The 24,553-nt window shown below is 44.7% G+C and overlaps 1 protein-coding gene across 1 annotated transcript in view; it reads right to left on the bottom strand.

The window, feature by feature from the left end:
• Positions 1–8,686: 8,686 nt before the first annotated feature.
• LOC110525521 (RPE-retinal G protein-coupled receptor-like) overlaps positions 8,687–24,553 on the bottom strand; it is a 49,984-nt gene continuing 34,117 nt past the window's right edge. Inside the window, exons 6-7 of the mRNA XM_021605703.3 lie at positions 10,144–10,257; positions 8,687–9,685 (exon numbers count right to left, since the gene is read on the bottom strand). Coding sequence (XP_021461378.1) covers positions 9,542–9,685; positions 10,144–10,257 — 258 coding nt within the window. The 3' untranslated portion in view covers positions 8,687–9,541. The remainder of the gene's footprint in view (positions 9,686–10,143; positions 10,258–24,553) is intronic.

Genomic DNA, 24,553 nt, shown 5'->3' with positions numbered 1-24,553 from the left:
ATTTCAATACTGAAACAATCTCCACTGTTGAGGAATAACGTGTCAGGACAAGACTGACAACTTTTCACAGCCAGTCAAAAAAATGAATCAGCATAATTTTTATGGATATGCAATATACAAAGAAAAGTCGATAGAAAAATTGTTATAATGAAACCAAATGCAGCTAATTTGCTGTCTTTCCAGATTCAGTTTTAAATGATTATGTTAGCTCTGTAGTTGGCTCGCTCCTCTGAACAGTGTCGTGCCGAGTGACCACAGTTGGTAGGGCATGGCGCTTGCAACGGCAGTTTCATGACTTGCGCCGAAGTCGGTCCCTCTCGTTCAGTGTTCGGCGGTCAACGTCACCGACCTTCTAGCCATCACTGATCCATTTTTCGCAGGAGACGGTACACCGGCCATAGGAGTGGAGGAGCACGTCCAGGAGCATGCAGCAATACTACACCAACTTGGCACCACCATGGACCGCGTTGTCCAGACAATGGACCGCTGACTTCCGGCGCCTCCACCAGCACAGCCGGGGTCTACCCTGAGCCCCTCTTTCCCGCCTGAACCCAGTGGGATTCGTCTCTCCTTGCTCCAGGAGTACGGCGAGAGACTGCGAACTGCCAGGGGTTCCTGTTACAAGTAGACCTCTACCTGGAAACCGTCCACCCAGGTCCATCGGGTTGTGAGAGGGTGTCCGCCTTCGTCTCGTGCCTCACGGGGAAAGATCTGGAGTGGGCCAACGGCGTGTGGCGAGAGGGAGATGCGGCTTTGGACCAGTTTGAGGAGTTCACATGCCGTTTCCAGGAAGTCTTCAACCACCCGCCCGAGGGTAGAGCGGTGAGTGAACGCCTCTACTATCTGAGGCAGGCGACGAGGAGCGTCCAGGAGTTCGCCCTGGAGTTTAGGACCATATCCTCCCGCACCCCCTCTCCGATACCCATTGAGCTGGGAGGGGCGGTGCGCAGGGAGACCGGAGGGGATTCCCGCTCGTGCACCATCTGTGGCCGCAGAGGTCACACTGCCGGTCGGTGCCTGGTTGGTCCCTCTGGGAATCGAGGCAGCAGGGAGGGCGCCACCTCTGGGCACTAAGAGTACCTCGTCATGCCATACGGGTTGATGAATGCGCCATCAGTCTTCCAAGCCTTTGTAGACAATATTTTCAGGGACCTGCACAGGCAGGGTGTAGTGGTGTATATTGATGACATTTTGTTATACTCCGCTACACACGCTGAGCATGTGTCCCTGGTGCGCAGAGTGCTCTGTCGCCTGTTGGAGCATGACCAGTACGTCAAGGCTGAGAAATGCCTGTTCTTCCAACAGTCCGTCTCCATCCTAGGGTATCGCATTTCCACTTCAGGGGTGGAGATGGAGAGTGACCACATTACAGCCGTGAATAATTGGCCGACTCCCACCACGGTAAACAAGGTGCAGCGGTTCTTAGGGTTTACCAACTACTACCAGAGGTTTATCTGAGGTTTTGGTCAGGTGGCGGCTCCCATTACCTCACTGTTGAAGGGGGGCCCGGTGCGCTTGCAGTGGTCAGCTGAGGCGGACAGGGCTTTTAGTCACCTGAGGGCTCTGTTTACCTCGGCTCCCGTGTTGGCCCACCCGGATCCCTCTTTGGCATTCATCGTGGAGGTGGACGCGTCCAAGGCTGGGATAGGAGCGGTGCTCTCTCAGCGCTCGGGTACGCCACCAAAGCTCCGCCCCTGTGCCTTCTTCTTGAAGAAGTTCAGCCCAGCAGAGAAAAACTATGAAGTGGGGGACCGGGGGCTGTTGGCTGTCGGCTGTCGTCAATGCTTAGAAGGCGTGGAGTCATTGGCTTGAGGGGGCTAATCACCCCTTTCTCATCTGGACTGACCACCGCAATCTGGAGTACATCCGGGCGGCGAGGAGACTGAACCCTCGCCAGGCAAGGCGAGCCATGTTTTTCACCCATTTTGTATTTACCCTTTCCTACAGACCAGGCTCTCAGAACGTTAAGTCGGATGCAATTTCCTGACTGTATGACATAGAGGAGCGTACCGTATGGGTTTATCTATTAGGCCCATACGTCACCCTCCTCTGGTCATCCTGGTATCGGTTGGATGGTGCGCTGTCTTAGTGGGAAGTACTGGTGGCCTACTTTAGCTAAGAATGTGAGGGTTTATGTTACCTCCTGCTCGGTGTGCGCCCAGTGCAAGGCTCCTAGACACCTGCCCAGAGGTAAGTTTACAACCCTTACCCGTTCCACAATGGCTATGGTCGTACCTGTCGGTGGATTTCCTGACTGATCTTCCTCCTTCACAGGGTAACACCACAATCATGGTCATTGTGGATCATTTTTCTAAGCCCTGTCGTCTCCTCCCTTTGCCCGGTCTACCTACAGCTCTACAGACTGTGGAGGCTCTATTTACACACGTCTTCCGGCACTACAGGGTGCCTGAGGATATAGTGTCTGATCTGGGTTTCCAGTTCACGTCGAGGGTCTGGAGGGCATTCTTGGAACGTCTGGGGTCTCGGTCAGCCTTACCTCAGGTTTTCACCCCGAGAGTAACGGGCAGGTGGAAGGAGTTAACCAGGATGTGAGTAGGTTTCTGAGGTCTTATTGCCTGGACCGGCCGGGGGAGTGGGTAGCGTTTGTGCCCTGGGCAGAGATGGTCCAGAACACGCTCCGCCACTCTTCCACTAACCTTTCTCCCTTCCAGTGTGTATTGGGGTATCAGCCAGTTCTGGCTCCTTGGCATCAGAGTCAGACCGAGGCTCCTGCGGTGGACGACTGTTCCGGCACGTGGAGGAGACATGGGACGCCGCCCATGTCCATCTTCAGCAGTGTGTTCGGTGTTCGCACCGGGGGACAGGGTCTGGCTCTCGACCCGAAACCTGCACCTCCGCCTGCCCTGTCGGAAGCTGGGTCCGTGGTTTGTGGGGCCATTTAAAGTCCTGAGGAGAGTGAACGAGGTAGGTTACAGCTTCCCCCCGAATACCGCATTAACCCCTCGTTCCATGTGTCTCTCCTCAGGCCGGTGGTGGCTGGCCCACTCTAGGAGTCTGAGGTGCGGGAGGTTCCTTCGCCCCCTCTGGACATCGAGGGGGCCCCGGTGTACTCTGTTCGTTCCATACTGGATTTGAGACGTCGGGCGAGGGGCCTTCAGTACCTCATGGACAGGGAGGGGTATGGTTCGGTGGAGAGATGCTGGGTTCCGGTGGAGGACTTGTTGGATCCTTCTATGCTGCGAGATTTTCACAGTCTCCAACCGGATTGCCCTTTGCCTCGCCCTCCGGGTCGTCCCCAAGGTTGGTGCCGACGCGCAGCTAGAGCCGCGCGTCAGGGTGGGGTACTGTCACGACTTGCACCAAAGTCAGTCCCTCTCCTTGTTCGGGCGGTGTTCGATGTCACCGACCTTCTAGCCATCACTGATCCATTTTTAATTTGCCATTGGTTTTGTCTTGTCTTCCATCACACCTGGTTCCAATCCCATCAATTATATGTTGTGCGCCCTCTGTTTCCCCGCATGTCCTTGTTGGAGATTGTTTATTGTAAGTGTTTGTGTACGTCTGTACTGGTGTGCGTCAGGTTATGTTAACCCATTGATTTTTATTATTATGTTTTCCGGTGTTTTTGTTTTTATAAACTGCTCCGTTGGAAACCCAGTTATTTCTCTCCTGCGTCTGACTTTTCTGCCGCCAGTTGAACACCCCTTACAGTCAGATTAGGGGTTTAACTCCCACTGGTGACCAGCATGAAAAATGTATGAACTCTGTTGTAAGTTGCTCTGGATAAGAGCTGCCGTTAAATGATGGAAATATCTATGCCAGGCAAAATCGCACATCACTAGTTCATTTTATGGATGTAGGCTTATCAAAATAAATGTCACGTGCAAATGCAGCTACTTTTCTATTATTCTGGCTGTTTGACGTGACTGTGCCGATAGCAAGCAAGGAATAAGAACTTTGCCAGCCAGCATGATAAAGATACATTTTGAGCGAACGTTTGTAGATATAGAACAAAAACACTTCACGACTGGTTCACCTCTAGCAGCCTGACTGATATAATGAACGACCAGGCAGCATGGGTAACAACGCTAGACTTGTATCGGGACTATATCTTGTGATAGGATGAAATATGTTCCAATTTAAAATATGTCAATTATTATTTGAATTTGTTGGAAACCAGTTGTTTAAAAGTGATAATGCCCTCGAGGCCAGTGTTTGGAGGATATATTGGCACAACTTCATCTCAGGTTTAACAACACCCGTGCCAATATATCCTCCAAAAACCAGCTTAGAGGGCATTATCAATTAATTGTAAGACCTGCCATAAACACATATGATCCCATATAATGTCCTTTCATCAAATAATAATCTTAACTATTAAACACACATTTTTTTTATCAATATAAAAATATAATATTATAAGAAATTAGAAAGGCTTACATGCTTATAGTATGTTATAAAGCAGGCTTTAAGAAAAGTGTTACCACTGTATCAATAGAATCAACTTATTACCTCATCATTGTTATTCGTTATTGTAGCTATCTGATCTCCCATACTATTTTATATTTCCCATGAAAGTATTGTGTGCATTCTTACTTTTCCGAGCATCAACCATCAGTAACGGTATATTGAATATATGATAATCAGTTTTGTTATACGTTTCTTTGTTTCTACGTTCCCATTGTCCAACATGATCTTACAATGACACCTAAGTAACACTGAAAACTACTGTGCCATTTTACTACAGTATTGAGGTAATCATGTTGAAGAGGCAACACATATTAACCAAAGCTGGTTGCCATACTGTACTGTACTCTCCACGTAACCTGAATCATACATACAGTACACATCTAAGAGTTAGGTGGAATGAATGGGTCTCAAACACTAACTTTTGCTCTTTAATTCAAATCAATTAATGTCAAGGAACATCATCTCAGTAACATCACCTTAATCAATCCATGTGTGATTGTCTAATGCCACATTTGGCACATCCTAATGAAGGTGATTGCTTACATTCACTGACCAGTTATAACTTGTGTAAACAGTTATAACATATCAACAATTAAAATCTGTATTTCTATTTTAGTAGTTTACTTTCTAAAATGAATGATGTGATAACAAAACAAAGACATCTATTTGTCTTTGAAACTAAGCCTGGAGGTGAGAAGAGGACGTACAATAAATCTCTTTCTTTCTTATGATATCAAGGTGGCTGGTGGGATTTTTTTTTCATGGAAAGCACCATTGTTGGTAGGATTACCGAGTGTTGCTGCTTTACTGCTTGGTAGCTCAACCAGGACCTTTGCCCCTTATAGCCTACAAAGCAAGATTGGAATTCCCAATATATGGATGACCATTATAGAGCTACATTGGGACTAGAGCTAATAAGGGATTTCTGACTGGCAATGTCTACTCTTTACATGAACTTATCCAGCTTCAAAGGAATGCAAATTCAATGCAATTCGTCATGTTTGACGAATGAAAAATTGGTAACACTCTGCTTAAAGCCAGCAAGTATGATGCTCTTTGATGTGGTTATAATGTATTGTTGTAGCAAGAGTTGTTATACCCATGTACAGTATGAACCATTATAATCAGTGCTTGGGCAGGAGCTCACTGGTTAAGTACCGGCACCTCAAATGTTTTACTGCTTGAGTTCCTGCAATTCGTATAGAATATTATCGCAAAAGTATTGTGGCATTTCTGCACCAAAATATAAACAGTGCCGGCAAACAAAATGAGTAAATAACAGCGACATAATGTATTATAAGTCTTATAATAAGACATCATAAAGGCTTGTACATGCTCATAACAAGTGGTGAAGCATTACAGCAGAAGACTAAAGTAAAGTGTTACAAAATTATCTATTTTATTCCATGGAGAGGAAATATGTTCTAGGCTATTTAAACTGGATGAGAATTAATCATTATACCTGCAGACTTAACCTCCCTGAACCACCCATCCCGGATCCGGTAAAATTGTCATCAGCAAGCTGAATAGCACAGCGCCACAGTCAAATAATATTACTAGAAAATATTCATATTCATGAAATCACAAGTGCAATATTGCAAAACACAGCTTAGCCTTTTGTTAATCCACCTGTCGTCTCAGATTTTGAAATTATGCTTTACAGAGAAAGCAATACAAGCGTTTGTGTAAGTTTATCGATCGCTCGACAAAACAATAAGTACACTTAGCATCAGGTAACTTGGTCACGAAAATCAGAAAAGCAATCAAATTAATCGTTTACCTTTGATGATCTTTGGATGTTTTCACTCACAAGACTCCCAGTTAGCCTTTTGTGACTAGGGGGCAGTATTTTCATTTTTGGAAAAATAACGTTCCCGTAGTTTTCACTAGGACCAGGAGTAACAATGGCCGCCTTTCTCTTTTGCGCACAATCCACTCTGAGAGCCTCCACCTATCCACTTACACAATGTGGTCGTTCACGCTCATTCTTCATAATAAAAGCCTGAATCTGGTTGATATCCCTTTAAATGGGCAATAGGGATGCATAACAACAGAGAGGTTTCAAAAACAGGGGCACTTCCTGATTGGAATTTCCTCAGGTTTTAGCCTGCAATATCAGTTCTGTTTAACTCACAGACAAAACTTTGACCATTTTGGAAACTTTAGAGTGTTTTCTATCCTAATCTGTCAATTATATGCATATTGTAGCATCTGGTCCTGAGAAATAGGCTGTTTAATTTGGGAACGTTATTTTTCCGAGTATAAAAATAGTGCCCCCTAGCTTCAAGAGTTTAAGTAAAGTGTTACCAAATTATCTATTTTAGTCAATGGAGATGAAATATGTTGTAGGCTATTTTAGCTGGACAGGAAGTAATAATTTATATAATAATATAAAATATTAATATCTAATTTAAAATAATGTATTTTTTGCCCAAGTCTGACAACAGGCTTGAAATGTAATAACTGTAACAACAGCTTATCATTTAAAGCTTAACATTTTCACAACATTGAACAATATAGGAGCCGTGGGCATGATGTATCTACTGCAAACAGCCCATCCTAAACTAGAGTGTGTACAGTGCCTTGCGAAAGTATTTGGCCCCCTTGAACTTTGCGACCTTTTGCCACATTTCAGGCTTCAAACATAAAGATATAAAACTGTATTTTTTTTGTGAAGAATCAACAACAAGTGGGACACAATCATGAAGTGGAACGACATTTATTGGATATTTCAAACTTTTTTAACAAATCAAAAACGGAAAAATTGGGCGTGCAAAATTATTCAGCCCCCTTAAGTTAATACTTTGTAGCGCCACCTTTTGCTGCGATTACAGCTGTAAGTCGCTTGGGGTATGTCTCTATCAGTTTTGCACATCGAGAGACTGACATTTTTTCCCATTCCTCCTTACAAAACAGCTCGAGCTCAGTGAGGTTGGATGGAGAGCATTTGTGAATAGCAGTTTTCAGTTCTTTCCACAGATTCTCGATTGGATTCAGGTCTGGACTTTGACTTGGCCATTCTAACACCTGGATATGTTTATTTTTGAACCATTCCATTGTAGATTTAGCTTTATGTTTTGGATCATTGTCTTGTTGGAAGACAAATCTCCGTCCCAGTCTCAGGTCTTTTGCAGACTCCATCAGGTTTTCTTCCAGAATGGTCCTGTATTTGGCTCCATCCATCTTCCCATCAATTTTAACCATCTTCCCTGTCCCTGCTGAAGAACAGCAGGCCCAAACCATGATGCTACCACCACCATGTTTGACAGTGGGGATGGTGTGTTCAGGGTGATGAGCTGTGTTGCTTTTACGCCAAACATAACGTTTTGCATTGTTGCCAAAAAGTTAAATTTTTGTTTCATCTGACCAGAGCACCTTCTTCCACATGTTTGGTGTGTCTCCCAGGTGGCTTGTAGCAAACTTTAAATGACATTTTTTATGGATATCTTTAAGAAATGGCTTTCTTCTTGCCACTCTTCCATAAAGGCCAGATTTGTGCAATATACGACTGATTGTTGTCCTATGGACAGAGTCTCCCACCTCAGCTGTAGATCTCTGCAGTTCATCCAGAGTGATCATGGGCCTCTTGGCTGCATCTCTGATCAGTCTTCTCCTTGTATGAGCTGAAAGTTTAGAGGGACGGCCAGGTCTTGGTAGATTTGCAGTGGTCTGATACTCCTTCCATTTCAATATTATCGCTTGCACAGTGCTCCTTGGGATGTTTAAAGCTTGGGAAATCTTTTTGTATCCAAATCCGGCTTTAAACTTCTTCACAACAGTATCTCGGACCTGCCTGGTGTGTTCCTTGTTCTTCATGATGCTCTCTGCGCTTTTAACGGACCTCTGAGACTATCACAGTGCAGGTGCATTTATACGGAGACTTGATTACACATAGGTGGATTGTATTTATCATTATTAGTCATTTAGGTCAACATTGGATCATTCAGAGATCCTCACTGAACTTCTGGAGAGAGTTTGCTGCACTGAAAGTAAAGGGGCTGAATAATTTTGCACGCCCAATTTATCAGTTTTTGATTTGTTAAAAAAGTTTGAAATATCCAATAAATGTCGTTCCACTTCATGATTGTGTCCCACTTGTTGTTGATTCTTCACAAAAAAATACAGTTTTATATCTTTATGTTTGAAGCCTGAAATGTGGCAAAAGGTCGCAAAGTTCAAGGGGGCCGAATACTTTCGCAAGGCACTGTATCATGACACAAGGCGAGACCCAGATGCATACACAGGAGGCAGATGGTTGGAGTCCTACAATATTTAATAATCCAATAGGGTAAGGCAAGAGAATGGTAAGGCAAAAGGGTCAAAAACATTTCAGAGCTCAAAAAGTACCGAAGGGCTGGCAGAATCAAGGTCAGGGCAGGCAGGATGATCAGGCAGGCAGGAAAGTAGTCCAGTCAGGGGTCAAAACCCGGAAGACTATCAAAAAGAGAATAGCAAAAGGAGAATGGGAAAAATACACTGTTTGACTTGACAAACATACAAGACGAACTGGCAGAGAGAGACAGGAAACAAAGGGATAAATACACTGGGGAAAATAAGCGACACCTGGAGGGGGTGGAGACAATCACAAGGACAGGTGAAACAGATCAGGGCATGACAATGTGAACATAAAATACATCCCAATGTCACAACAAACACCACAATATCACTCCACGTTAACCCCTGACTAAAATGTCACTTGCTTCTACACCTGCATTGCTTGCTGTTTGGGGTTTTAGGCTGGGTTTCTGTACAGCACTTTAAGATATCAGTTGATGTACGATGGGCTATATAAATAAATTTGATTTGATTTGACTTGCACACAAACACACACAAATGCAATAAGGTGAAGTCCAGGTCCATTGACATGAATGAATCCACGACAACGTTCGTACCTGTTAGAAAACAACAAGGACAGTTTGTTTGGGGCGGTAGGTAGCCTAGTGGTTAGAGCGTTGGGCCAGCAACCAAAACGGTGCTAGATCAACTCCTCTGCCTGAACAAGGCAGTTAACCCACTGTTCCTAGGCCATCGTTGTAAATATGAATTTGTTCTTAACTGACTTGCCTAGTTAAATTAAAAAACATGTTTATGTGATTGTCGCATGCTTAGTTTATTTGGTCTTGTTGTCAATTTGAGGCTCTTCAATCTTTTCCCCAGTAAGGAACTGCCAGATGCCTCCTCTGTAGTTCTCATTGCCCAGGGCATATAGGAAAACGTTGAAGGTGGGAGAGGTCTTTGCCAGAATAGGAGCCAGCTACAAACACAAAGCCAAACAGAGCAATGTCAATGTCTCAGTACTAGCAAGTTCAAAAAGGTGGTACACATTTGTGTCAAAGTACTGTACAGCAAGTTTGATAAAATACAGATATATATAGAGGGCTTGATTGACTCAGTTGGTTGGAGTACGATATTTGGCACACCAGAGTTGTGAGCTTGATTGCTGCATGGGCCATTGCACTACACAAGTAGTGTAATGGCCCCTTTGGGGACCAAAGGACCATTAGTTAGATCATCAAGCAGTGCAATTAATGGCTACTATATTACACAGAAACCAAAAGTGTTTGTGTATTTGGTAAATGGTGTCAAAGACTTTTGTCACAGACAAAGTAATATGACCTTGAGAAATCTATATGCGGTCTACTGTTAGATGAGATGCGTGTGTGTATGTGTGTGTGTGGTGTGTGTGTACGCACACATGTGTATTGTCCTCACCATCCTTATCTTGGGAGAGACCAGGTTGGCATTCTCAACAGCAGCGTAAAAGGCCAGAACTCCATAGGGTCCCCAGCAGAACAAAAATGTCTTCAGGGGAGTGGCAGTGTTGAACTGTAGAGAGAGGGGCAGTGTTATTACTTATTTCCATCACCATTGATTTAATATGTTCCTCTATGTTTGCTTTGGTAATGTATGTGGTTACACTCTCCATTCAAATAATGCCATTTCAATTCATTAGAGAGAGAAAGAGGAGAGAGAGGAGAGAAAGAACAGCGTAAGGGGGAGTAGAAGGAGAGGTAAGGGTTGAAAGAAAAGAGGAGCGGGAGGGAGAGAGAGAGAAAGGATTGTTACTGTTCGACAATGAATATTGGAAGAAAGAGCGGAAAAACGTCTCGGGTCATGGGGCTTACATGCATGTGACGGTCTGGTCACAAGCCTTGGATAACGGCTGGGATAAAAACACAATATCTGGCTTACCATCATTTCATAATCAACTCAACTCAGAGTTTTGCTTCTAAACAAAGACATAATGCACCAAAACAGGTACAGTAAAATGTTGTTCACTGACCATTCAGAGTAATTCCATGTTTCATACTCATACTACACTATACTTAGGGTTAACAGTTTTGTTAGAGTATGTGTTCTTTTTGAGTACAAATGACGCAAAGACTGCAATGCCACTTACCATGTATACAACCTTTGTATCCATACAGGAATGTTAATGACGTGGTTGTTTACAGTGTTGTAGACCTTCCTAGCAGAAACCCAACACTGGGGCATCTGAGAGGAGAGGGGGCTTTGCTTTCTGTGTTTTGTGTTTCCAAAGTAATAATGACGTGATTTGTGCATTTGAGTTATTGGACACACTTTGAAAGTGTGGCCTTGTGTGTGTGTGTGTATGTATGAGAGAGAGCAAGAGAGCGAGAGACAGAGAGAGACAAAGAGAGAACATATATGTTTTCCCCTTTCTGTAATCAGTATTACTGTTATTTATTTTTTACTGTTATTGTTGTCATTATCTAACTTTTCTTTAGCAATAGTGGCATTTATCATTCATGCTAATAAAGCTTATCTGAGAGAGCGAGAGCACGAGAGAGAGAGCATGTCTGTGTGTGTGATGCTATTTGAAGGTTACATAACAGTAACAGTGCTGCCTTAGTAAGAAGAGCTCATTGTTTCCTGCAGCATAGACGCCTTTGTGCTCCGGCTACCACAGTGTAAGTCCTAGCTACACCACCGCGAGTAATTGGCTTATGCAACATATAAAGGGAGAGGCAACCTGATTCAGTCCCTCCAGTCTCGTGGGACCTAGGGATGTTATGGTCACCGGGCAGTCATGATTCATGACCGCAGTCAAATTCAACGTGACCGTTTAGTCAAGCTCTGATGTCGCTGATGGTCATTAGTAGCCTACCATAGTTGATAACTTCCTGGTACTCAGCACTCTATTGCCCCTCTAATCACTCTGACATCAATGCAAATGCATTCGAAAATCAAATTAAACACTCAGGAGAGCCCATGAGCTCATGTTGCGCAACATTTCTATAGGCTATGACATTGTGGCCTTTATTAAAAAGGAGGAGGATCCCATCAGGTTTCTATAATCTAGGCCTACTATGTTTATTCCTCAACTTTGCTAATATTAAGCAAATTGCTTCACTTTACGACAGGAGTATAGCCTACCTGGCTGGCATGAAAATGAATCATGGGAAAAGCGTCCTCCATTCGCTATTTAAGTACATAGATGACATACATTTTTTCCCCTGACCCTTTTCAAGGACAGGTACATGATTATGGTCCATTCTAAATCAAAACTAATTTCACACATATAGTAGTATTTAGTATATGTAAAGACAAACTTGAATTAAGAAAAGTCTGATGGGTGATAACATTAGCCTTTCACTTGTGAATTATGTATTATCACTGAATGATGCCCATCGTGTACACTGTCAAGTGTCTTCACTGACATTTTCAACCTCTCCCTGACCGAGTCTATAATACCTGCATGTTTCAAGCAGACCACCATATCCCTGTGCCCAAGGAAGCGAAGGTAACCTGCCTAAATGATTTCCGCCCCATGCCACTCACGTCGGTAGCCATGAAGTGCTTTGAAAGGCTGGTCATGGCTCACATCAACAGCATCCTCCAGGACACCCTAGACCCACTCCAATTTGCATAACGCCCCAACAGATCCACAGATGACGCAATCTCAAGCACACTCCACACTGCCCTCTCTCACATGGACAAAAGGTGAGAATGTTGTTAATTGACTACAGCTCAGCATTCAACACCATAGTGCCCACGAAGCTCATCACTAAGCTAAGGACTCTGGTACTAAACACCTCCCTCTGCAACTGGATCCTGGACTTCCTGACGGGCCGTCCCCAGGTGGTAAGAGTAGACAACAACACGTCTGCCACGCTGACACTTAACACTGGGGCCCCTCAGGGGTGTGTAGTTAGGCCCCTCCTGTATTCCCTGTTCACCCACGACTGTGTGGCCAAACATGACTCCAACACCATCATTAGGTTTGGTGACGACACAACAGTGGTCGGCCTGATCACCGACAACGATGAGACGGCCTATAGGGAGGAGGTCAGAGAACTGGTGTGGTGCCAGGACAACAACCTCTTCCTCAATGTGAGCAAGACAAAGGAGCTGATGGTGGACTACAGGAAAAGGCGGGCCCCCCCTCACTGCTGCTACTTGCTGTTTATGCATAGTCACTTCACACCCACCTAAATGTACAAATTACCTCAACTAACCTGTACCACAGCACACTGACTCGGTACCGGTGCCCCCTGTATATAGCCTCGTTATTGTTATTCTTATTGTGTTACTGTTTATTATTGCTTTTTATTTTAGTGTACTTGGTAAACATTTTCTTAACTCTTCTTGAACTGTACTGTTGGGTTAAGGGCTTGTAAGTAAGCATTTCATAGTAAAGTCTACACTTGTTGTATTCGGCGCATGTGACAAATAAAGTTTGATTTGATGGCAAGAAACAGTGCATGCCTTTTTTTCTCTACTTTTTCAAATTGTAGTCACACGTTGTAGCCTAGCCAATAGGCCTATATATTTATAAGGTTTGTATCATAAATAAAGTGGCCAAATAACTTCTTAAAATTAAGCACATTAATCTGCTTTACAACCGATGTAGAGCCTAACTGGCATACATAGGCAGTGTGTGAGTTTCAAGGTTGGGGGAGATCATTTTCACCATAAAATTACCTTTATAATAAAGCATTGCATACCTTAAGGGAACATTTTGACATTCGCCATATGGTTAGTGAGAAAGTTCATATTGCAAATGTACGGTCCCTTACCAGACGTCCGAAAACGTTTGTAAAATTTGCGGACGGCGTCGAGCAATGCGGCAGGGCCGGAAGTCATCAAATGAACTCTCTCGGACAATCGGTTTCCGTTTTATAAAATAATACAATTTTGGTCATTTCTCCGCTGTCCCGATAAATCCCATAAGAGGGCGAATGGAATCATATTGCAAATGTACAAAACACCACGAATCACGACGTGGCCTTATCTCCAAAACGGAAAAGACGAAACTTGGTGAGCGTAGGTTTGGCATAATGGGCAATTGGCCCCGAACAAGATGGCGTCTAGGCCTCAACTGTTTTTGAGTTATGGCCATTTTTCTGGGATTAAAGGTCCAAAATTAAAATAGAGCAATAATTTTTCTGCTTCACGTCAAAGTAAAGGAAACTACGGTGTCAATAAAAAAAGAACCAGACATTTATCTATCGTCGTTTAAGAGAAATCGTACAATGTCAAATTGGTGATGTTCAAAAATCGTTTTTTTTTTTAAAACAGTTACAGATCCAGTTGCAGGGTGTTCATACGAAGTGTGCTGCGGAGCTCTGCGAGATTTCTGTGATTTTCTGTGATTTTCTGAAATAACATACACTCACTAAACTAAGTAATTAAGTAATTTCTTAACATAAAGACGTAAAACTCAAAATTCTATAATTGCCTACCCCAATGTGTTCACTTTCAGCTTCCTGTGTAAACCGGATGTGCCTTAAAATGGTGTCATAGGTGCTGTTTCCAAGGGTTAAAAAGGTCAGAGCTAATCAATGTGTGATTAGGGAACACCCATGAACTGTAAGTCAGTCATTTCTCCCAACAGATGTCAAAGAAAAGCTCTCTCTCTCTCTCTCACACACACACACACACACACACACACACACACACACACACACACACACACATACACACAGCAAGGATGGAGTGACAAAGTGAGGTGCTTAAAGACACACAGAGCCTGCAATGGCATTTCCATATTCTCTAGGCCGTGCCGAGTTCAACGAGATGCCCCGCTTGACCGCAGCTCTCTCTGAGTGCAGCGACCGTGAAAAAAAGTAGGCCCAAAATGAAGCCTGGCCCTAAATGTTGTTTGCTTTTGGGTGACAGTGAGAGAACCGTTAGGGTGAGAAGCACAATTCGACCTCAGGTACGTTCCTGAGGTCCTCCCGATCTGTGCAAGCCTAACCTTGACCTTGTGGCATTAACCCTTAACAGTAAATCAGGGTTTTTTGTACTCACAGATTACAATGACTTCTCTCCCCATAGGAATACATTGCCTGCACCCCTAAATTCAACCTGAAGCCTATGTGGGTTATGAATGCCGTATGAACCTGTCTTCGATGACAGTCCATCAGGCCACTATGAGGTCTACCTGTGTTGATTCTAAGCTTCCTGGAGCAACCAGAAGTGATTAAATTCACCCTAAAAGTGTATATCCATACCCTACCTGCAGTTTGATAGAAATAGTGCATTTAACCCTGTGTAAATCAGTCAGTTCTTAACGTAAAGACTTAAAACTCAGGTTTCTGTAAAAGCATACCCCAATGAGGATATGTGTTTACTTATAGCTTCCTGTGCCAACCGGAAGTGCCATAATTGGTTTCGAAGGGTTAAAAAAGTCAGATCTTTCCGAAATGTCATATGTGTGATTAGCTCATTCAAGGACCCCGTAGCAAGGCATGGAAAAAAGTGGGTTTTCAAGCACCAATTAGGGTCTTGCTCGGGCACCGAAGGACCTATCGAGCCGAAACTCGGGATTCGGGGTCGCCTCACATAGGCCTACACATTATGTCCGAACTGGACCCGCAGCTAGAACCTAACTATGTGTTTTACGTTTTTATTATGTTTTATACTGAAGGCGCTTTGAATTATGGGCCTGCTCTGAAATATGTGATGGTTGGCTTCTAAATGAGTCGGAAAAAGTGGGTTTGGTGTCAATTGGTATCAGTTTGGTGTCAGAATGACATCTAATTGACTGATGGACACTGACTTGCTAGTTGACTTTTGTACATTTGCAATATGTTTAAACGGAGAGGGACCATCACCAAAATGCATCACCATAGTCTCCAGACTGTGCCAAGTTCAACGAGACGCCCCGCTTGACCGTAGCTCGCTCTGAGTGCAGCGACCTTGAAAAAAAGTAGGCCCTAAATGAAGCCTGGCGCTCAATGTCATTTGCTTTTGGGTGACAGTGAGAGAACTTTTGCATTTCAATTTTGCATTTCTGCAGTATTTTTGAGCATGTCAAATTCATGATGGTAAATGCCCATTGAAACATATTGCAAATGCACGTGCAATGTTTCAATGCCTTATATGCACAAGTAAAAAAAAAATAGGATAATAAAAGTTGACAAAAGTATATTTTACAGTTCTTACACATGATTAATTGACAAAAACTGAAATAATTTCAAAAAACGGTCCAGAAAGCACTTTTTTAAGGGGGTGATAAGTTTTTTTTAAAAAGTTCACATTTTCGACTTTTGACTTCCTATGAAATCTTATTGCAAATGGACAAAACCTTAAATGCACAAGTACATTAAAAAAAAAATGATGATAATAAAATATGACTAAAGTATGTTGATACAGTTCTTATACTTTTTTTTTAAGGGTGTGTGAAGTTTTTTAAAAATGTTTGCTATTTTTGACTTTTGACTTCCTATGAAATCATATTGCAAAATGGAGAAAACATATGCCTTATGCACAAGTTTTAAAAAAAATATGATAGTAAAATATGACTAAAGTATGTTGATACAGTTCTTATACATGTGTAATTGTCACAAAAATCAAAAGAATTTTGAAAAACGGTCCAGAAAGCACTTTTTTAAAGGGGTTGCTAGGTTGTTGTTTTTTTTTCACTTTTTCAAAATTTTACTTTTGGATGTTGACTTGTGTTGCATTTGCAATATGAAAAACCACAGTGGAGCGCACTCGCCACCTGTTGGATTTTTAAAGTGTTACACCTGGCATTTGCCATATGGCATTTGCAATCAACTTTGAACGAAACAACACCTAAATTGAGTGGTATTGGACACCGTGTATATGGTTTGTCCAGTGCCAATGACTTCCCATTCATTTTTGTCCATTTCAGGGGGGTGTTCCCTTACATGCATAATCGCATTTGCGGTCAACTTTGAGAATGGTGTTTTCCCACTAATTGATTGCATTTTAGAACATTCGCGCTTATAGCCTACTGCCGTGTGTGTATTGCTGCGCTTATAATGTGAAGAGATAGCCTAAGAGTTTATCAACATTTTAAGTTCTGATCTGTTGCATCAGCCTCATTGCTTTTAAAAGTTTTTTTGATGCGAGTGGTTGTATTCATTTGGGATCTATCGCATCCCACAACTGTCTCAGAGTATGTTTGGAACATTTAGTCGCATCATGCAGCCTTAGAATGTTTTAAAAATCAAAACAAATAGTCTAACATTTGCATCACAACTAATGTTACATAAATAACTCAAAATTAAGTACAGAGGACTTCTGTTTCTTCGTTAACTGCTCAACACAGAATAGCCGCATGTGCGCACACTCTCGGAAATCATTTGGAGAAAATTTCCTTTTTATTTTATTCAGATATGTTCAACTGTATTCTTCATACTATAAAATAAAATAATATAAAATAATGACAAGGAATTTTAAGCAAATCTTGTCTGCTAAATGAACTAGTGTAGCCCAAAGCCATATGGCATAGTCAGATCAGGACCTAACAAAAGGACAACAGTTTGCTATTCTATTCTTCTGAAATAGACTACATTTTCTTCATATCATGTTTCTTTAGATCTGTCTAAATTAAATAATGGATTTATTGTGATGGTGTAAGCTATATTAAATATATTTATTAGACTTTTTAAAATGTAGATGTTCCAAATGTCTGCATTGGTGGCTTGTAGGGTATGCCGTGGAAGCCAGAAGATGTAAATTACCAGTCAATTACCGTGAGACCGGCAGTTATTTGCTTGACAATCACAGGCTGACAACATTTCTTGACCGCCAATGCCCTAAGTGGGACCTACAGTACACTCTACTAGTCTACTGTGACTATTCAACAGTACAATAGATTCATTTAAGTCACAGTGGCTGCATTCCAAACCTTGGGGCCTTCCATGGTCTACACCAGGGTTGGGCAACTCCAGTCCTCGAGGGCCTAATTGGTGTCACACTTTTTCTCCATCCCTAGCAAACACAGCTGATTAATCAAATTGCATTCTAAACTGCATTTTATTCTAAACTGAAGATCATGATTATGTGATTATTGGAGTCAGGTGTGTTAGCTGGCACTGCTGCAAAACTGTGACACCAATCAGGCCCTCGAGGACTGGAATTTCCCACCCCTGGTCTACACATTGCAGGGCTGAAAAAACTAAATAGATTAACATTAGCACTATGGGGATTGTTTCTCCTCCCTAAGTGGTCAGTCATCGATAGACAGGGGGTACATATTGGAACTGAGTGGATACTTTTTTAAATGCAGCAATCTTTGAAAGTATCACTGATATGACATGACTGGTTCTGTGAAATTTGGAAATATAATCAATGATACACTTGCATTCACCTATCAAGCCATGTTAGAGCAGTGATTCCGTCAAGGTAGCAGGGAGGGAAGTGTGCATGTTGACAGTATCAGAACAGGGCCATGTATGACAATAATAGTGGACATGCTTCTTGTTAAGTTCATGATTTAAGTATCCATATATTTATGTTATTACGGGGCTATAAATCTGTTATTAGTGCACCTGCGCAGGAGTCTCGTTGTTCATGAACCTGGCCTGAGTGCAATGGCAACCATGTAGTGTGCTAATAAGGTTTAGTAAAAATTGTTAAACTGGAACCTTGTCGTTGTGTCATTTCGAGTTAACATTGGTAGCAGAAGATGGCTAATAACGACAATGTGCCACCTCGGTTCGATAAGAAGAGGTTGTATGAAAGTTGGAAAAATTAACTTGGGATCCTGGACACGGGTCACTAATCTGGACGATAAAAAGCAAGCACTTGCGGTGGTATTATCGCTCTAGGGTATAATATTTGTGTTGTGGAGAAATGACCAGGCAGGAGACGGGAGTACAGTTAGTTTTCGTTTAGTGAAAAACCCCTCGTGCTCTACAGTTCCCGGCACCCTAGTGCGCATGTGCATTTCCTATTAGGTGTAGTAATGTAACACCGCCGTAATACATTACTGCTTAGTAACAGCATAGTAACTAATATAAACAGATGTAGATCCCAGATACTACACTCCTCCCCCATAGAGGTTAGGGAACTACTAATGCAATATCTGAACAATGCATTCTTAAACATTTTTCAACTACTGGGTTGAAACAGACTTTTCAGAGCCCAGCCCAAATCCAGGGAATTATTCTGCCCCGAAGATGGAGTTTGTGTCCTAATAACTAACCCAGGTAATGTCCTTTTTCTTTCCTTTTATCGAGGACATATTTTTGTGTTTGTTTGTTTTACTGTCTGTTACCTCCTTAACCAGCTCAACTCACAGGTCAAGCTTTTGAGGTGCCCTTCGCTGTCGAATAGGATATCTCCGCTCCTCCTGGGCTTCCGGTGGTGGGCCAGGTTCAGGTGGAAGGTCAGGCTCTGTCTCTACCGTACGTCCAGTCAGGAGAATAGTCCTGGGGGTCGTTATTGTTCTTGTTCTCTCGGCATGTCTCTGCTGGGGCGTTGGACCATAGCAGATGATCCACATGAACGTTGACCTGGCGATGACCAATTTGGACTTGGTAAGTCAAAGGTCCTCTGCATTGCAAGATCACACCTGAGTTCCACAGGTGCTTGGGGTGTCTGAAATTACGTACCATCACCCTCTCTCCCTCTGTGAATTCTCTGACAGTCTTTGAGTGTCTGTCATGAGCTTTCTTCTGCTGTAGCTGGTGCTTTGCCACAGTGCTTGACAAGTCTGGTTTCAACAATGTCAGGCGGGTACGTGGTTGGCGTTTCAGAAACAGTTCAGCTGGTGTACATTCCCTTACTGTGTGTGGTGTGTTACAGTAAGAAAACAGGAACAGGGGAAGCCTTTGGTGGTTGGGCACAGACTGAACTTCGAGTCTAGTCCAGGCCTTCTTAAAGGTTTGCACGGCTCTCTCGGCTGCTCCGTTTGATGCCGAATGGTAAGGTGATGACAGGATGTGCCTTACTCTGTTGCTCTTAACGTTTGACGTGAAAGGAGGGCCATAGTCCGAAACGAGCTCCTTGACTAGTCCAAAGGATGAGAACAGGTTTCTGAGATGATTGATGGTCTTCTCAGCTGTGGTCAGTTGAGTAGGGAACACTTCCATCCACTTGGAATGTACATCGATGTACATCGGCGTAATCCACATGAACGCGTTCCCAAGGTGTAGCAGCCCAGGACCATGGATGAAGAGGTACAGCAGCAGGCTTGTTGCGATCAGCTTCACAAGGTGAGCAGTGGCCTACATGCTGTTGAATGTACTGATCCAGTCCAGGCCACCACAGATAACTGCGAGCGAGTGCTTTCATTCGAGTGATCCTTGGATGTCCCTCATGCAGGTCAGATAGCAGTCTCCTCTGGAATTTGTGAGGTACCACCACCCTTGATCCCCACAGAACACATCCTTGATCAGTGGACAACTGGTCTTTCTTGTCGATGAATGGACGAAGGTTATCGTCATTTATGAAGGTTGGCCAATCGCTTAATGTTAAGTCCAAGACTTTGGAAAGCACTGGGTGTTTCCTTGTTTCCTCTGCTATGTCTGAAGCAGATATGGGCAGTTCGTCAATGAGCAAGGGTTGGTATAGCTGATTTTAGTCCAAGGATGGCCAACCGAGGCTTGTGATCTGTCAGCTGTTGGAACTTCCTTCCGTAGAGGTATTTGTGAAACTTCTTCACTCCGAATATTATGCTCAGGGCTTCCTTCTCAATTTGAGCATACTTTTTCTCACTTGGTGACAGAGTCCGTGATGCAAATGCAATTGGGTGTTCTTCACCTGATGGTAGAACATGTGAGATGACGGCTCCTACTCCGTATGGAGATGCATCACGCGCGAGTCTCAGCTTCATCTCTGTGTTGTAGTGGGCAAGCCACTTGCTCTTTAGCAGATGCTGTTTGCAAGTCTCGAATGCTTCTTCGCATTGTGGGGACCAATTCCACTTTGTATCGGCCTGCAGCAGTTGGTGAAGCAGATGCAACAATGTGGACAACTTTGCCACAAACTTTCCGTAATAGTTCAGGAGCCCCAAAAAGGTGGCAGGGAAGTCAGGCGCAGGAGAGTCGAAATGGAGTGTAAATGGAGTCTTTTAATAAATGTCCACGGAACATGCTCCATAACACTAAAAGTACAGACATGAACAAACATGGGTACGAGGACACGACGCACACCAACACAACAAAATAAACAACACTGACAATAAAACAATCTCTGACAAAGACATGAGGGGAAACAGAGGGTTAAATACACAACAGGTAATGAATGGGATTGAAAACAGGTGTGTGGGAAGACAAGACAAAACCAATGGAAAATGAAAAATTGATCAATGATGGCTAGAAGACCGGTAACGTCGAACGCCGAGCACCGCCCGAACAAGGAGGGGCAACGACTTCGGCAGAAGTCGTGACAGTACACCCCTCCCTCGGGGACGACCTGGAGCGTGAGGTGCAGGGCGATCCGGATGGAGACGGTGGAATTCTGATAACATGAAAGGATCTAACACGTCCTCCACCGGAACCGAGCATCTCTCCTCCGGCCCGTACCCCTCCCAGTCCACGAGGTACTGAAGGCCCCTCGCCCAACGTCTCAAATCCAAAATGGATCTAACAGAGTACGCCGGGACCCCCTCGATGGCTAGAGGAGGCGGAGGAACATCACGTACTTCAGCCTCCTGGAGCGGGCCAGCCATGACCGGCCTGAGGAGAGACACATGGAACGATGGGTTAATACGGTAATTAGTGGGCAGTTGTAACCTATAACATACCTCGTTCACTCTCCTCAGGACTTTAAACGGCCCCACAAACTGCGGACCCAGCTTCCAGCAGAGCAGGCGGAGGGGCAGGTTTCGGGTCGAGAGCCAGACCCTGTCCCCTGGTGCGAACACCGGGGCCTCACTGCGGCGACGGTCTGCACCACTTTTCTGGCGCTTTATGGCGCGCTGAAGGTGGACGTGGGCTGCCTCCCAGGATTCCTCAGCGCGCCGAAACCAATTGTCCACCGCAGGAGCCTCGGTCTGGCTCTGATGCCAAGGAGCCAGAACCGGATGATAGCCTAATACACATTGAAAAGGGGTAAGGTTAGTGGAGGAGTGTTGTAGCGAGTTCTGAGCCATCTCTGCCCAGGGCACGAACTTCGCCCACTCCCTCGGCCGATCCTGGCAATAAGACCGCAGAAACCTACCCACATCCTGGTTAACTCTCTCCACCTGTCCATTACTCTCGGGGTGAAAACCTGAGGTAAGACTAACCGAGATCCCCAGATGCTCCATGAACGCCTTCCAGACCCTTGATGTGAACTGGGGACCCTGATCAGACACTATATCCTCAGGCACCCCATAGTGCCGGAAAACATGTGTAAACAGGGCCTCTGCAGTTTGTAAGGCCGTAGGGAGACCGGGCAAAGGGAGGAGACGACAGGACTTTGAAAACCGATCCACAACGACCAGGATCGTGGTGTAACCCTGTGAAGGTGGAAGATCAGTAAAAAAATCCACCGACAGGTGCAACCATGGCCGTTGAGGAACGGGTAGAGGTTGTAGCTTACCTCTGGGCAGGTGTCTAGGAGCCTTGCACTGGGCGCACACCGAGCAGGAGGAAACATAAATCCTCACGTCCATAGCTAAAGTGGGCCACCAGTACCTTCCATGAAGACAGCGCATCGTCCGACCTATCCCAGGATGACCAGAGGAGGGTGACGTGTGAGCCCAATAGATCAATCGGTCGCGGACAGCAGACGGAACATACAGACGACCAGCTGGACACTCAGGGGGAGAGGGCTCTGCACGTGACGCCCGCTCAATGTCCGCGTCCAGCTCCCACACTAATGGCGCCACCAAACACGAAGCTGGGAGTATGGGAGTGGGATCCATGGACCGCTCCTCTGTGTCATACAGCCGAGACAATGCGTCTGCCTTAACTTTCTGGGAGCCTGGTCTGTAAGAAAGAGTAAACACAAAATGAGTGAAAAACATGGCCCACCTTGCCTGGCGATGATTCAGTCTCTTCGCCTGCCGGATGTACTCCAGATTGCGGTGGTCAGTCCAGATGAGAAAAGGGTGTTTAGCCCCCTCAAGCCAATGCCTCCACGCCTTCAAGGCTTCTACGTCAGCTAACAGCTCTCGGTTCCCCACATCATAGTTTCGCTCCGCCGGGCTGAGCTTCTTCAAAAAGAAAGCACAGGGGCGAAGCTTCAGTGGCGTACCCGAACGCTGAGAGAGCACTGCTCCTATCCCAGCTTCGGATGCGTCCACCTCTACTATGAATGGCAAAGAGGGATCCGGATGAGCCAACACAGGCACCGAGGTAAACAGAGTCTTCAGGTGTCCAAAAGCCCTGTTCGCCTCAGCCGACCACTGCAAGCGCACCGGGCCCCCCTTTAGCAGTGAGGTAATGGGAGCAGCCACCTGACCAAAACCCTGGATAAACCTCCGGTAGTAATTGGCAAACCCTAAAAAACGCTGCACCTCCTTTACCGTGGTTGAAGTCGGCCAATTACGCACGCCTGTAATGCGGTCACTCTCCATCTCTACTCCTGAAGTGGAAATCCGATGCCCTAGGAAGGAGATGGATTGTTGGAAGAACAAGCATTTCTCAGCCTTGACATAAAGATCATGCTCCAACAGGCGACCAAGCACCCTGCGCACCAGGGACACATGCTCGGCGCGTGTAGCGGAGTATATCAGAATATCATCGATATACACCAATACACCCTGCCTGTGCAGGTCCCTGAAGATCTCATCTACAAATGATTGGAAAACTGATGGAGCATTCATCAACCCATATGGCATGACAAGGTACTCATAATGACCTGAGGTGGTGCTAAATGCCGTCTTCCAATCATCACCCTTCCGAATACGCACCAGATTGTACGCACTCCTGAGATCCAATTTTGTGAAAAAGCGTGCCCCGTGCATTAACTCAATAACCGTATTTATCAGAGGTAGCGGGTAACTATATTTCACTGTGATTTTATTTAGACCTCGATAATCAATGCACGGGCGTAAACCACCATCCATCTCTACAGGCCAGCTCCCGACGGACGTCCTCGCGTAGACTACAACGGTAATTGTCGATCAGGGCCCTGTTGCTCCGTCCAGCGCTGGCAGCCAAGGTCCTAAACTCCAAAACAAACTCCTGTGCACTCCTCGTCTCCTGCCTCAGATGATAGAGGCGCTCACCCGCCGCTTTGCCTTCGGGTGGATGGTCGAATACTATCCGGAAATGGCGGGTGAACTCCTCAAAATGGTCCAACGCCGTATCCTCCTCTCTACACACAGCGCTGGCCCATTCCAGGGCTTTCCCGGTGAGGCATGAGACGAGGGCGCAACTCTTCTCACGGTCAGATGGTACTGGGGAGACCGTGGCCAGATACAAGTTCAGCTTAAGGAGGAAACCCTGGCAGCTGACAGTATAAAACAATCTCTGACAAAGACATGAGTGGAAACAGAGGGTTAAATACACAACAGGTAATGAATGGGATTGAAAACAGGTGTGTGGGAAGACAAGACAAAACCAATGGAAAATGAAAAATGGATCAATGATGGCTAGAAGACCGGTGACGTCGAACGCCGAACACCGCCCGAACAAGGAGAGGCAACGACTTCGGTAGAAGTCGTGACAATAATGTTTCTGCAACCATATCTTACGGCAGAAAAGAGCTTCTAGATATCAGGACAGTGATCACTCACCTCGGATTAGACAAAGATTTTTTCAACAAAACATCAGCAGCAAGCAGGACTTACACGATATTCTCCAAACACCCCACAGGGCAGACATCCCAATTATTCGCAAAAGGAAGCGACACAGAGGAAGAAGAGCCGGATGCCTCGTCCGGACCCGCAGAAGGCAAATAGGAAAGCTGCCGTTACCGTCAATATTACTCGACAACATGCAATCATTGGACAATAAACTAGACGAGG

Source organism: Oncorhynchus mykiss, chromosome 1 (genome assembly GCF_057628025.1).
Source record: "Oncorhynchus mykiss isolate SJ-2025 chromosome 1, ASM5762802v1, whole genome shotgun sequence".
Classification (NCBI taxonomy): Eukaryota; Metazoa; Chordata; class Actinopteri; order Salmoniformes; family Salmonidae; genus Oncorhynchus; species Oncorhynchus mykiss.
Note: the sequence above shows the minus strand (reverse complement) of the source record. Positions and strands in the feature narration are given on the sequence as shown.